This window comes from Bemisia tabaci, chromosome 8, assembly GCF_918797505.1.
Source record: "Bemisia tabaci chromosome 8, PGI_BMITA_v3".
NCBI lineage: Eukaryota > Metazoa > Arthropoda > Insecta > Hemiptera > Aleyrodidae > Bemisia > Bemisia tabaci.
The window spans coordinates 42,730,307-42,746,076 of record NC_092800.1 but is presented as its reverse complement, the minus strand read 5'-3'; the positions used below and the strand labels follow the sequence as shown (position 1 = coordinate 42,746,076).

The 15,770-nt window shown below is 38.0% G+C and overlaps 1 protein-coding gene across 1 annotated transcript in view; it reads right to left on the bottom strand.

Annotated features, from left to right (window-relative positions):
• LOC109030380 (acetyl-CoA acetyltransferase) overlaps window positions 1-15,770 on the bottom strand; it is a 19,021-nt gene extending 3,251 nt beyond the window's left edge. The window contains exons 1-6 of the mRNA XM_072303756.1: window positions 15,614-15,770; window positions 13,678-13,948; window positions 12,175-12,296; window positions 10,540-10,652; window positions 6,919-7,118; window positions 2,149-2,378 (exon numbers count right to left, since the gene is read on the bottom strand). Of these exons, the coding sequence (XP_072159857.1) occupies window positions 2,149-2,378; window positions 6,919-7,118; window positions 10,540-10,652; window positions 12,175-12,296; window positions 13,678-13,726 (714 nt within the window). The 5' untranslated portion in view covers window positions 13,727-13,948; window positions 15,614-15,770. The remainder of the gene's footprint in view (window positions 1-2,148; window positions 2,379-6,918; window positions 7,119-10,539; window positions 10,653-12,174; window positions 12,297-13,677; window positions 13,949-15,613) is intronic.

Sequence of the window (15,770 nt, the reverse complement as noted above, 5' to 3'; positions counted from 1 at the left end):
TTAAAAACATCGACAAGAAAAAGTACTCTTGATTCAATCAGAATCTAGCTTGAATCAAGAACCAAGCCTCTTAATTTAAGCGGATTTCGTTTTGATTCAAGCAAAAATCCGATAAAATCAAGAGTATTTTTTCTTGTCAATGTTTTCAAGAGTCTGGACTCTAGAGTCAGGAGCCATCGAAAAAGTGCGCTAAAACACGGTGATTATACCATGAGTATCTTCTTTGAAAATTTGGACCCTGTAAAATGTTTTACTCGGCGTGAAGTTACCACTTGGCAAACAGTGGTTGAAGGTAATAGTCAATTTTCATACGTTGATGCGCCTTCAATTACATTGGATACTGTGCAATACTTTCGTGGTGGAATAGTTGCATTGGCGCCTACAAACCTAACAGGGATACTTCACTCATTGCGCAATGCATGCAGTATCCCTGTTAGGTTTGTAGGCGCCAATGCAACTATTCCACCACGAAAGTATTGCACGGTATCAAATGTAATTGAAGGCGCACTAACGTATGAAACTTGACTGTTACCGTCATGGTGTCAGGGGGTATTTTTTAACGAGGAACTTGAATCTCAACTCAAATTTTTAAAATTCAAAAATCCAAAATGGCAGAAATTGCCAAAAATGTTATCTTGAGACTTTCAAAATGTAAGACGGTTGACTGCCTGACCGGTCAGGCAGTAATGTAACTTCACGCCGAGTAAAACATTTTACAGGGTCCAAATTTTCAAAAAAGATACTCATGGTATAATCACCGTGTTTTAGCGCACTTTTTCGATGGCTCCTAAGTTTTTTTTTAGGTCTAGGGAGATGATATTGAAATAAGTCGAAATTCACGATTTTGCTCAGAAAAATGGCAACGTCGCAGCGAGTCAAAATTATCAGAAGGGGAGCATTGGGAGCATCTCAGCTACTAATTTCACACTCTGATTACAATTTAGGCATCTGTAACGTTAATTTATCGAGAGGGAAAAATCATCAAAAACAGTAAAAAATTCGCTATTTTCATGCTTGAAAAAGGCAACCGCGTGTCGGGTCAAAAGCATGGAGGGGTTCCAAAACTTCACTAGGGTGTAGTTTATGAACTAATTTTGCCCTCTGTTTAGTTTGTAGACCCCTCCGACTTTATTTTTTGGGAGCGAAAAATTACTGAAAAACAGTAAAAATTCGCTATTTTTGCGGGGATAAATGGCAATTGCGCGTCGGGTTAATTTTGTCCGATTGACCCCAAATTTCATTCTCCGTGTTTTTGAACATGCTGTAACCGATTTAGGGGGTTACGGCTATAAATTTCCGAAATTCATTTTTTGTGGGCCACCCTACTCTAGATCCAATGTGTTTTTTTTCCAGAGCACTAAACGAGGTACGAATTTAAGCATTCTGATACATGTTTCTGAACCAGAATTTCACGTAGAACACGATTCTTTCATAGAAATCACTAAAATCAACTCCTAACTAAGATATTAACGTTTTCATTCTACATTGGTCACGGGAATTTTGAATTGCCCGAAACAATATTTTTACATAATGTGCTCGATAATCCCAATTCTAAACCATTAATGAAATGAGTTTCATCTGTGAGAAAGATGGGAATTTGCAATGCAAAAAATTACAACTTATTTCAATTTTATCGCAATACATTTCAATAAGAGAAGCCCCTTCAATTAGAGAAGCGGCAACTTACGCAACACTTCGATACAGTGGCATGCAATGCTAGATGGGAATTAAATAATTAATAAGCTATTGCACACCGCCATCAGCGTATTTGGGTTTTTTGAAGATTTTTTTTGGCGTTGGCGATTTGCCATTCTTTTTAATTCGACCATCCAATTTATTTAAGGAATTAGAGCATCAAATTTTAAATTTTCCGACTTTCAGAATTTCTTTAAATTTCCGACTTTTTTCTTTAAATTTTTTTATTTTTCCGACTTTTTAAATTTTCAGAAGCTTCAAGAGCCCTAAACTCGCTAAAAATTACTTCACGAGAGCTGCGGCGCTGATGCTATAATTGCTTATACATCAGTATTCATGAAGTTAGAGTTCATGTACATTTTCAATACTTTTCGGACCAATAGAGAGTGTAACAGGCTGTCTATATTGCTTCTTTTTATTTTAACATAATATTCTGTCTACTAGTTTACTTACTTTTAAGAAAACTGGTTTTAGTTGAGCGAGAGACTCGAGTGTGAGACCGTGCTTCGGGAACTCGTCCTCGGAAAATATTTTCTCCTCCTTCTTAACTTTGATCGGCACGGGGACGATTTCCTTCTCGAAGTACCCATTTTTCTGCGCGACTTCTGCTCTTCTTTGACTCTCAAGAGCGAACCGATCCTGGTCCTCTCTCGATATTTTATGCTTCTCGGCGATATTTTCCGCTGGAAACAATAAAATTTCATTTGATAATAATTATCAGATTATACAGACGTTATAGAAAAGGAACTATGGATAGTAAATAAAAAAAATAGAAAATTTGTGACAGAATAAACACAATGAAAGTAGATTGAAATACACATTTTAGTACAGTTGGCTCACCTACAATGCGCTACGAAAAAAATAAAAATCTTGAAAAATTTTAAAAGTCTCCAAGAGGAATATGACCGACATTTCAGAATAATGACTTTATTTAGCAGTTATTTCCTAAAGATTTTGCATGGAGATTTTATCTGGATCTCCCCTCGATACTATTCCCCTTTAACGTGCGTCTAAGGTAATTTTACCCATCGATGAATCGTACGACTGAAAAAAAGGTATAAATTGTTGACGAGTCACGCAACAGAGATTGTAACCTGATCCTGGAACCTGCGTGCGTAAGATGAACAAAGATGATCAACATGTGATCAGAGGAAGAAGCTTATTCTTTCAAAGGATAAATGGACTGAGTTAAGCAGAAAGGAACCAACCCACATTTTGGATAAAATTGAGTTTTGAGTGCTTTTGGACTCAGCCACTTCTCTACTATCTATCGCAAAAAATTTAAAGTTTTTGTTTGGGCAAATTTTGCAGAAATTGAACTTGAAGTTCATCTTTTAGATTGAGTCTTATGCAGGAGCGAAACTATAAACCTCTTTCTCTCGATCCGATCCCGATGTGGCTTGGTTCTTTTCTGTTTAACTCGGTCCAAATATGGACTGCATTTTGCAATTTGGAACTATAATTTCTGTCTCAGTTTAGAAACAACGCATGTACAATTAGTTTTCCTCTGCACGTAAGTGTTTCTACAGATGAGCCAGAAATTATAGTGCCAAATTGCAAAATGTAGTCTAATTTATTTGCGTTACGTTCGTCTGTAACGTTTGGAGAACGTGCAAAGAAATCAATCTGAATTTCTTTCAACCGATTGTACTTAAACAAGAAGACCCTTTGTTTAATATAGAGGAATATTCCTCTTCGACTTCCTTAGGTAATCTTTCCGAGCGATGTCGGTGCTCTTGCGGGACGCATCTTCACCGCTTAGCGAGACGAAATCCTGTATTTACCGACTTTCACATACCAAGCCACGATCGTTAACACGCACTAACACACCCTCTGAACGCACACATACCGCGCTGCGTTGACACAATTTAGGTACCGTCCTTCAACCTAAATTGGATGGAGCGTTCATTGATCTCGAAGGTATGGGTAGAATTTTTGCGTTTCAAAAGGACATGCTTTCTAAAATGTTGAAGATTCTCGATTTATTTTAAAGGTCTCTACGCAGCGGTGAATAAGGACTTTTCAAGAATTTTGTAAAATTTTTATGAAAAATCCATCGTTAAAAAGACCTTTTAAAGTGTAAAAACATATTGTCACCTTAACTGAGCTCTTAAAATTCGTTCTTGAAAAAAAAAATTATTCTCATTATAAAGGAATATCTTGTCGGTTAAAGTGCGAAACCACGTATTTCCATCGCAGCGTTGTGAAAGTCCGCTCCTTTCTTATTTTCTCGACGAGAAACAAGCCATCTACAAAGCTTGAAATTTTTACAGAATATTTCCATCACAGAGAAGAGAAATCAACTAAGTTTTGGAGACATTAAGTCGACTATTTTTCCAAGGAGGCAATAAAGTATGACAGGAAATTTGTGACGTCACAAACGGAGATACATGGTTCTGCACTTCGGCCATCGATCTATAAAACATTTTGTTTTTGGACATATTTTAAAAAAATTCTTTCAGCGTCATTGTGCCATCCTGCCGTGCCAAGGAAAAACGGCCGCCGTATGAACATTTGGACGTTGTCAAATAATGATCAGTAAAATATTTGTTTTGGGGGAAATTAAAAATATTTTCCTTCAAAATTTAAAAATTCTATAAATTAAATTGCGTCTAAAATTCCCTGAGAAAATTGAAAGATAAATATGGGCCAAAATCCCTGAATTTTTTTTTTTCGGTAGGAGTATAGATTATGGTCAAAGGCTCGTATGGCATTCTCCCTCAGTACGGCAGTATTCTGCCATCCAAAGTTAAAGCGCCATATCTCCATTTGACGCTTTCTTAATTTCTTTCTGACAAAATGCTGTTTTCCTAAAAGCTAACAAATATTTATCCCTCATTTTTCCGATAAAACTCTGGCGGTACACGGACTTTATGTCCACTTTTTTTACGTCCACAGACTTTTCGTCCACAATTTTTACGAGCACAGTTCTAAAGCCCACACTATTGTTAAGTCCATTAAGTCCACAAATGTAAAGTCCACTAAAATCAAATTCAAGCGTCATATTTTAGTCCGTGTGTAAAATTATATTGACAATATCGAAATGAGAAAATTAAGAGAGAATGAGGTGTTGTTATCGTAACTCATATTTTAAATGAAATGTTAATTTCTTCTTTTTGATTCATCTTTTCAAATTGTCTTTGGTAAATACTTGGTTTCTACACCACTCTCACAGTTCTAAAACCCACACTATTGTTAAGTCCATTACTTAAACGTCCACTAAGTTAAGTCCACAAATGTAAAGTCCACTAAAATCAAATTCAAGCGTCATATTTTAGTCCGTGTGTAAAATTATATTGACAATATCGAAATGAGAAAATTAAGAGAGAATGAGGTGTTGTTATCGTAACTCATATTTTAAATGAAATGTTAATTTCTTCTTTTGATTCATCTTTTCAAATTGTCTTTGGTAAATACTTGGTTTCATTTCTATCCTTGAAATTTCCGATATAAAATATGCCTTTAATGTACATTCTTTTTTTTTAAATGAAACTGATTACTTCATTTTAAAAACATTTACATTTTTAAAACGTGGTAAATATTTGTAAAACCTTTTCCAAGCAATGGCATCGATATGAATCTCAATGAGCCGTAGTTGTGATGAAAGAAACTATACAAAAATTAATAAAAGAGGAAAAAAACTAAGAAGCACGCAATTTTTTGTTTTTAACTTATTTGTACATCGACCTCCTTGAGTCAAATACGTCCAATTTTGAGCGTTTAGTTGCGCTAACACTATTATATTTACAAAAAACACATTATATTTTCCAGTAGTACATATTTCTTTTTCATCAGTTTAAAAGGGAATAATCAATGCAGAGAGTGCAAACATTTCAAAATCATGAGTTGAAAAACGCTGACTCCGCGAGTTTAAATATTAGAGCCTAACACAGAGCGGAGCGGCGCGCGGCGTGTTAGCAGCGCAGAACGCGCACTGGCGCCTACAAACCTAACGGGATACTTCACGCATTGCGCAACGCGTGAAGTATCCCGTTAGGTTTGTAGGCGCCTATGCGCATGTCAGGCTGGTTGCCTGCCGCGCCGCAACGCTTTAAGCAACTATTTCGCGTTAGAGGCGTTGCACAGTATCCTACAAGATTGCAAGGCGCACGAAATAACTAGTTAAAGAGGACATTCAATTTTGACTGCATCTGTTACTGAAAAATGTTCAATTTGGCATTGGAGCGTTTCCTAGGCTCCCGCTTCGGTTTCCATCTTATCATATCCGTACCGTGTACACATGAACAATTGAACATATGTTTTTATCTGCTCTTAGAATCTGTTCTCTCTCATGACTTGATTCATGAATGAAATGTTGTTAAGAATGAAGGTAGTAGTAGTGCATTTATTTTTGAGGTGGTTCCTGTCATTTAAATGAGAAGAAAAAAATGTGGACATAAAATGTCCACAATTTGGACAATTTTGGACGTATTCATGGTTGGACACTAAATCATGTGGACTTAATAAAGACTGGACTTAACGTTTAGTGGACATTGATAGCGGTGGACATTTATTTAATGGACGAAAGGTAGGTGGACATAAAGTCCTGGAGGCACTCTGGCACACCATTAGAAATTCAACAAGCGGGAAAGTTCTAATACTGTCGTATTAGAAAAGCGCTTAGGTGTTAGTAAATGTATTTAATGAAGAAAGGACGTATAAAATCCGTCGACTTGGCTGGGAAATGGAAATAAAACATCAGCTGATAGCAAACAAAGGTTACCAAGGAAACCGTAAACGCGTATTTTTTTTCCCCGAAAATGAGCTCACCGTTGAGCTCATCAGGCGCGTTTTTTTTAGGCTTCATTTGAGTTCAACGATCAATTTCGATAAGAATTACTCCATACCGCTAAGAAATTTTCTTATAGACAAACGATCGAAACTACCTGCGCATTACGTTAAAAGCATAAAATACGGTTTTCACAGCTTTATTTATTTTAAAAATGGACCCCCCTAAAAAGCCTACACATCGATGAGCTGGTGCGCCATTTAAACGCATTAGCACTAGTATACTAGTACTCAGAGGCAAGTCGAAATCAAAAAGCGCTGCCTATCGGCTGAGCGCTTAAAATGAAGCCTTGAGGCAATTGAATTTTCTTGCAATAGAGCAGCACGTGCTGGGAAAAAGTAAGAAATTTGATTGGAGTTACGGCGTTTTTGCTGAGAACGGGAGTATTGGAGAAAGTTGAAAGCGCGAGTGGTTTGTGAGGGAGATGGACTTACATGTGATGACCATGTGGATGTTTTCGAAGGCGTCGGTGAGTCCGTCGTGGATCATGGTATCGATGAGCTCGGCGTTGAAGAGCCGCTTGCCGGCCCGCATGTGGATGGCGTGAGGGGCTTGGCTCATGCTTTCTTGCCCTCCGGCCACGACGATGGACGCCTCCCCGGTCTTGATCGCTGTGTACCCGCACGCTATCGACCTGCCGTAACACACATATCGATTACACATACTGCGATATATCGATTGATTGGCCATTTAAACCTATGGAAAACCTATGATCGCCGTGTACCCGTACCATAGATTACATAGAGTCGTAATGTAAGTGGGAGAGCTGGCGCCACTTATAAGCATTTTCCATGTCCCGAATTCCGAGACTCCTGTGTGACGCCGGGTCACTTGTTCGATACATAATCGATTGTTTGCGATACACGGGTACCCGGCCATCCGATGACAACAACAACAACAACAACAACAACAACAACAACAACAACAACAACAACAACAACAACAACAACAACAACAACAACAACAACAACAACAACAAAGGAGATAGGAATTACCACGTATTCCACACCGCCATTTTGGATCGAAAATGTATCGAAAAAGCGACCCGAACTCGGCGCACACCGGGCTCGGAATTCGTCGAGCAGAACATGGCGCCAGCTCTCCCACTTACATTACGACTCTATGTGCTCTATGACCCGTACGCTATTGACCTGCCGTAACACACATATCGATTACACATATTGCGATATATCTATTGATCGGCCATTTAAACCTATGGAAAAGTATCGATGAACAGCAGCCTGATTGTTGAAACTTTTTGTTTGTCGAGACGACATAGATGACATGGGTTAAAACGCGGAGTGTGATTGGTCGGCTATGTCTTATCGCTGCTTTGTCGTGCCTTTGTCAGGTGGAATGGACGACATACTGTCGGAAACTTAAGAGATGCTGTTAGCTTGTCGTGAGTTCAACCCGACTTAGGCACGACAAAGCAGCGATAAGACATAGCCGACCAATCACGCTCCGCCTTTTAACCTATGTCATCTATGTCGTCCCGACAAACAAAAAGTTTTAACCATCAGGCTGCAGGGTGTTCGCAGCGAACACCTTAATAATCGATTATTTACCACAGCTTCAAATGGGGAAATATCGATAGACCGCAAAGCATGCCACGCCTCTGAGCATCTCACTGTACTATAATGGCTTCTGAAATTTTTTCAAAGAGAGTAAAACATTTTTGTTGACAAAAATTGAGAAGAATGGGATTTAGAATTTCCAAAACTTTGGGCTGGAAATTTCAGAAACCCCCGAAAGCAGGTTTAAATGGACTGTGAATACATAGTAAAAAATTATCGCTACTGTATTGGAGTGTTGTGTGCGTTGCCTATCTACTAATTGAAGGGACTCCTCTTATCGAAATTTCGTCACCTTCGTGGCATGGAGGGGCATACTTAGATCATGTGGTAAAGTTTTATTTTTTTCCCTCACCCTCCTCCCAAATTGAGTGATGTACATACATACATAAAAGTCGCCTTCATATCGCCGCTCTGCGGCACCCAGCCGCCAAATTACACCACCCTCCAAAAGCTCCAACCACTAACCTATCTAACGCCGAAGAATAGTTCTGCCGTGCTAAGGAAGAACGCTGTTTGTACATTCAAGAGTTGCAGAATTTTCTTCGATAAAATGTTTATTTTTGAGGAAAATTATGAATATTTTTCCTATAAATTTTCAAGAACTTTAGGTAAAATTGTGAACAAAATTACCTGAAAAATTGGAAGAAAAATATTTACAGTTTTCCCAAAAATTCGTGAATTACCACCGGAAATTTGGCAACGCCTGAGGGCTCATACGGCGCTTTTCCCTTACCACAGCAGAGTTGAATTCCGAATATAGATCAGTGACGGATATGAGGCTGTGACGCGAACGTCCGTATTCATAAATTATTTCCGTCAGGACGCAGCTCCAGACTGCATGCAAGTTCATGACCTGGTGCGCGAGTATAACAGTTAAACCGGTTTGAGAACCAATTTTTCGTCCCCACTCAGGTCTTGAGTTTAGGAACTTATACTCTAGAGAATGATAGAGGGCTATTTAGAGTCAACTAGCGCGGCAACCCGCGAGCAACTAGCAGCGATGGTAAGAATGTCTTGGCAGAACCTCTTTTTTCCTGATTTTCCTGATTTCACTGCCAGCCTCTACGCTTCGCAACTTCATTATGAATGACTAAGTTACTACATTGGTGATTCTAGCTCACGATAATAATGAGCACTGGTATCGTGCGCCGATTGTTGAGTCTGAAATGGCAAATAGCCAACTGATCATAATTAATTACAATATCCCATCAATGTTTATTTGCGCATCCAGTTCCATCATTTGACTCTTGCATACACCTCTAAACTGCATCTACAGATCAGTTGACAAGGTACGAATGAAAGCATTCTGATACATGTTTTTTTACCAAAATTTCACCTAAAACTCGATTCGCGCAACGAAAAATAACTGAAATTAACTTCTAACTAATAAGATATTAAACGTCCTCTGATGGGTAAACTCAAATCTTCCTCTTAGGAAAAAACAAAAATCTACCTGAGTCAAATTGCGCACTAAACTTTACCGTATTAGTATCCGTAGCATCAAAATACAGCCATGCATCTCAATGTCGGTACTTCGGCTCAGTTGTTGCACGTTTTTAAAACTTTGAACGATACAGGGTATAGGGAAGGATTACTGATTGATTCAGAAGCCTACTAAGACTGTTGAAGAGCACGAATTTCCTGTAGCCAATGTAAAATGAGAACGTTAATATCTTAGTTAGGACTTGGGAGTTACGTAATTTTCTCCACGCAAATTATTAACTACATGAAATTTTGAAGACGAAACATGTATCAGTGTGCATAAATTCCTACCCTGTCTGCTGGTCCAATGATCTTCTTCAAGCATTGTTAATCTGATAAAGACAACGGGTATCTAGAAACGAAAGTTAAAATTTATCTGTTAAAATATTTTTATGAAGGAAACTTAGTTGCAGTTACCTGCTAAGTTTTGTGCCATTTTCACTTCAACCAAGCACGATACACCCTGGGACTTTTACGCAAAACTTCTAGTTACTGTCTTGTTAAAAAAGTAAAATTTAGGTAGAAAATTTGCAATTTTGCTAAAGAGACAGCGGCTTTTTCTCACTTAAGCGCCAATAAATTATACTTGAAGTACGAAAAAAGTAAAAAGTACTTAAGAGGGAAATTATTTTATTCTACTAAATACAAATGGGCGTGGTTGAAACTATTCTACATTTGCTCGCGAAATTTATATGTCACGATGATGTAATTTTGATATATTTCGTGGAAACGGGAAAAATTGATCCGGGTAGCTTTTAAAAGATCAACTCAAAGTATTAGGATTGACAAATTAAGCACGCGTTGGCGTGTTTCATGATCACACGGTGAAAATATAAGTAATGAGGAAGTTTTATGACGGATATTCAAGAGTCTGAAGTGTATAATTTCATTTGTTTTCCAAATTTTTTTTTTTGGAAACGTACTCGTGAGGTTTCTCTGATTTATTAAGAATCACTTTGCATCAGCGAATTTGACATAAGTTGTTTTTGCACTCACTTTAGTCCAGAACCGCACAGCATATTTATGGTCCATGCCGGTGCCTCTATGGGTACTCCCGCGTTTATGGATGCCTGTCGTGCCGTATTTTGACCTTGCCCAGCCTGTAGGCTCTGAAATAACAGAAATCTATTATGTATAAGGGTACCAACAATTCGAAGTTTGTGGAAGAAGATGTGAAAAGAGGGCAAAAGTTTATGATTCGATCGCAAAAATTAATATATAGAGATTGATAGTAGAAAAGCGAGTATTTAGATCCCAGTATTTCAACATTTCCCTTCCGACTTCATTTTTTGAAAGAAAACTAATTAAATATTCTTGGTTAGACCTTTGAGCTGCCATTTTCCCCTCAATGAAAAAGGTACATGCATTATCGCAAATTAAAAATAATCGATTTTTCTCCATTTATAAACAAAGTTTAGCCGGGAAGCTTGCAACGGCACAAACTGAGATGTGCAGTTTTCTATTTTCCTCTCAGATGTGCGCTTAAAACAATAAAGATAGATGCATAAGCATTTGATCAATTGGATTACATTTTGCAATGAGGAACCACTATTCCCAGCTCATTTTAGAAACAACATATCGACGGTGAAACTACCAAACCACGTATCTCGTTTGCGGTGTTTAAAAATCTACGCTCACATTTTATTTTTTTGAAGTAGACCAAATCAATATCATTCTTTGAAATTTTCACGGAATTTTCTCCGCACGAAGAGGAAAAATCACAGAAATTTTCAAGACTGGATGTTGAGTAGTTTTTCATTTAAAAAATAAAGTATGACAGGAAGTCTGCGACGTCGCAAACTGAGATACGGTTACCGGTTTGGTAGTTTCACCGTCGATATGTGCCGTTGGTTTCCCAACGCAGATATGCGTTCTTATGGAAGATCCAGAGACAGTCGTTCCTTATTGCAAATAAATATAATCCAATTGATCATTTTTCCTGGTTTTAGCATCCTGAACCTCATGGGTTCTAGAGATAATGCAGTGCATGAATTTTAAAGACCGCGAGTGAACAGTGAGCTCCTGACTCATCAGTGTTTTATTCCATATCGATCGAGCCGCATAGGGATTCCCTGAGGGACAAGCTGATGCAAGAATGGAACAGTGTGGCTATGAAACATCACATTGCCTTAATTTTCTAACAAATTCTACTTGATTATCCCTCTTTTTTGTTTTTTGTTGAAAAATGCACCTAACTTGGGGTGCCATCTACTGAATAAAGACTTCCTGGACCATTGTACATGTTGACTGAATTATTGCTCCCAGGTTGTACAATAGAGAATTTGTAGGTGTCTAAAATGTTGTGAGTTTCATCTTTAAAATGATACCATTAGAGAGACTGAGCACGTGGATATCCTTAGTTTCAAAATTGGACAATTATTAGAGAAAATATGGTAGAATAACCTAATTTGCTAAAATACGTATGTTTAAATGTAAATGCCGCCAGATAACTTCATAAGGCGGCACATTTTCTAACTTTGAAATCTATTTTTCTCCAATTTCCCATGTCAGAAAAAAACTATGAAAAATACTACTCAGCTCATTTGCACTCTTAGATGAAGGAATAAAATTTTTGCATGAAAATTCTCCATTGTCTAATAGTTTTACTGAAGTATGAAAGTAGCGTTGTACCTGTCCGAGAATTACTTCAGAAACATCTTTTGCGTCAACGTCCGCCCGCTTCAAGGCTTCTTTAATCACAATACTTCCTAGTTCATGAGCCCGTAAATGTGACAGTGATCCCATGAAACTACCTGTTAAAATCACCAGAAATAAAAATGACTGATCAGATAATAGAGTTAAAACGGAGAAATATGGGTTTTAAGTTTTATCCCTCAATGAAGCTAAAAGTGGAAACTGCAGAACTTTGGAAAGACTTATTGCATCCAAAATATTTTTTGCGGATAGTCGATTTTCAGTAACCGACGCTCAGTGGAACAAGTCCTTGGAAGAAATCGGACATGAAATTTTTGAAAAAAATTGTAAAATTTCACGTTTACGTCCTCACAATTTTAATTTTAAGGGGTATGCTTTTAAGAGAAAATTTCGCGAGAAAAACAATGAAACTACTTTCAAAACATCAACGTTACATATTAGTGAAGATAAGCGCTTTTAAAGTTTTTAAATCATGTCCTACCTCTTCCATTGACTCGTTCAATTGTGCAGCGCACAGTGGATCGAGTCAACTAGAGAAGTTAGACTTGAAATTTTTGACCAAAATTGCAAATTTCGATGTTTCTTTCGTCAGATTTTAAATTATGAGGGGTGGTTCTGGTTGAAAATTTCACGAGAAAACCAATGAAACCACTTTTAGAACCTCAAAGTCCTGTATAAACGGAGTTATAAGCGCTTAAAGTTTCCAAAGTTTGTCCGACTTCTTCTATTGACCTGGCCCAGTGTGCGGCGCCTTTAACTAGAATCAGTCAAATTCCAGTAATACACGTTGTTTAATTTTTCCTCAAATTTTATTCGGATCGTATGAAAACAAAAAAATATACAAAACCTTAAAACCAGTTGATTTCCCCGAGATCTTAAAGAACATATTCAATAAATTTCAAAGCTGAAAGTACCTTAGTTTTCCTGCACTGGAAAAAAAATCACATTGGATCTAGAGTCCAGACTCTTGAAAACATTGTCAAGAAAAAATACTCTTGATTCAATCAGATTTTTGCTTAAATCAAAAGAAAATCCGCTCAAATTAAGAGGCTTGGTTCTTGATTTAAGCAAAAATCTGATTAAATCAAGAGTATTTCTTCTTGCCGATGTTTTTAAGATTCTGGACTCTAGATCCAATGTGTTTTTTTTGCAGTGTGTGGTGAAATAAAATAAAATAGGAATTCATTCTACATCTAACGTGGTTGTGCTGACTGTATTTCAGTCACTCAACTATGCTACCTGCACGGAAAAAAAAATTGCTGATTCAACAATTCAATTGCTAAAAACAGTGAGTGCAATGTTTCAATGTAGATTTTACAACAAACAAATGCTACTTTAACCACCCCCGTGTTTAAATTAGTTTACAATGTGGTTAAAGTAGCATTTTTTTGTTGTAAAATCTGCGTTGAAACATTGCACTCACTGTTTTTAGCAATTGAATTGTTGAATCAGCAATTTTTTTTTCCCGTGTGGACGTACCTATGGGAGTTCGGACAGCAGCAACGATGACTACATCCGACTGAGCCATGATCTGGGATGTGGATTTTTGGCGGGTGACTGCGACTGCGACTGCTGGTATCGGGAACTGGGAAATTATTCCGCGGGTGCTGGCTCCACCGTCGTCGTCGGGGTCGGGGCAACTTCTGCGAGTAGCGACGTCGAGTGAGCTAACATTGTGCAAAGGTGTGGCTCCGCCTGCGACACACTTGAAATCCACACCGGCTCATCTCCTCAAACGCAGTTGCCGCTCCTGCACCCCATGCGAAAAAAGAAAAGAAAAAAAAGCTCATAGTTTTCATTCAGACCCGTCCATGAACGTAGGCAGAAATAAGGGGAGAAGAGCCCCCTCCCCTTGGACTTACGCGGATCCAAGGGGGGAGCGTAGCGTACGCTCTCCTCCCGTTCGCTAGAAAGAAAGAAGGAAGAAAAAGGGAAGAGAGAAAACAAGAGGAGACGGAGAAAGAGGAAGGAAAGGCGCTTATGTTTGTTTCCCATTATATTATTGTAAATAGTTCATAAGTTATAACAAATAGGGTTAATACATGTATTTTGTAGTTCTCTATATATTTAATAAAGAAAAAAAAATGTTTGTTTGGTACACGGAGAAAAAAACTTCGTGCGTGGGACCCAAAATTGAGGTCGTATGGATCTCTGAAGTTTTCGGATCGCGCGTCCGAAAACTTGCGGTCCAGCTATCGAAGTTCGGGTCAAACATCTGAAGCACTTCAGTATATGCCGAAGTACTTAAGACGTGTGAATCGAACCCTTCGGTAAGCACCGGAGTACTTCAGATGTTTGACCCAAACTTCGGCAGCTGGACCTCAAGTATTCGGATGCACAATCCGAAAACTTCAGAGATCCATACGGCCTCAACTTCGGGTCTCAAGCACGAAGTTTTTCTCTCCGTGTGCGAAATTGATTTAAACCACATAGTGGATGCTTTAAAATTTCGGCCAATTTTTTTTTGCGCCCTCTGTTGAAGGTGTCTGGATTCGTCTATGCCCTCGGAAATTAATCTACTTAGCCTCTTTCAAAAATGTTCGGGATTTTTCTGAATAAATGATCGACACATCTTCTATCTTTAAAATTGTATCCAATCAATTATTTGGCAAGAACAGCTCTAAATTGCCACTGAGACAACTTAATTTTTTAAAATTTTTCAGGAGAGGTCTCCCAGGATCTCTTTTAGAGCTAAGGAAGTTATCCTGAACCCTCCCTTGGAATTGGGGAAGTCTCTAAGACTCTCCCTTATGGCGTTTATTTCTGTTCCTCCATCCTCAATGGAGGAGAGGTTTGCGGCAGCCCCCCCCCCCCCGAATCACCAGATCTCCATTGATAGAGTTCTTCTGCATCTCCCCAAAAAGGTCTAGCTCTGCACATCAAGCAAAATTAATTTTTTATAACAGGGATTTTATTGGCAAAGAAGCTGACCTTTTCAACGTTTAAATTAAAATCAAGCCTGAAAAGCTTTATTCATTTTTTAAATTAAAAATGTGAATACCAGAATCGTCCTTTTTAAAATGAAAGAATGAATTTACGTGACACTGTTGCCGAACTTTCACACGTGATTCGTATAATAATTTGAATACCATTCGACATTTCCCGTTGAAAGTTTTAAATTTCGATCATTCCACCAATATAAAAATAAAATAATGAAAATAATATAAAATAAATAATATAAAAAATAACGAAATAAAATAATACAATTTTGAACAGAAATTGTGTCGTTGATTTTGGTGAAAAAAATCCATACAAGTAGATTTTGCAGCCTAAAATAAAGTTGTGTATTCCCATCCAGGGGCGCCGAATTCGACGGGGAAAATAAAAAAAAAATTAAAAATATTACCTCCTTTTTTCTATAATTTCCTAATGCAACATTTTTGCGCCATTGTATTTATAGTACAGTGGATCTTACCTTGAAAAGTATCAGTACCGTTGTGACACTTCCGTATCACTTCACTCACGCGCCACCCACTTCACAACGCGACCTCCTTGATGACCCAGCAAACTAGACCCGATAAACTGCAGCAATTCGCAATGCACTTCCTTATCGAAACCCACGCAACAAACGG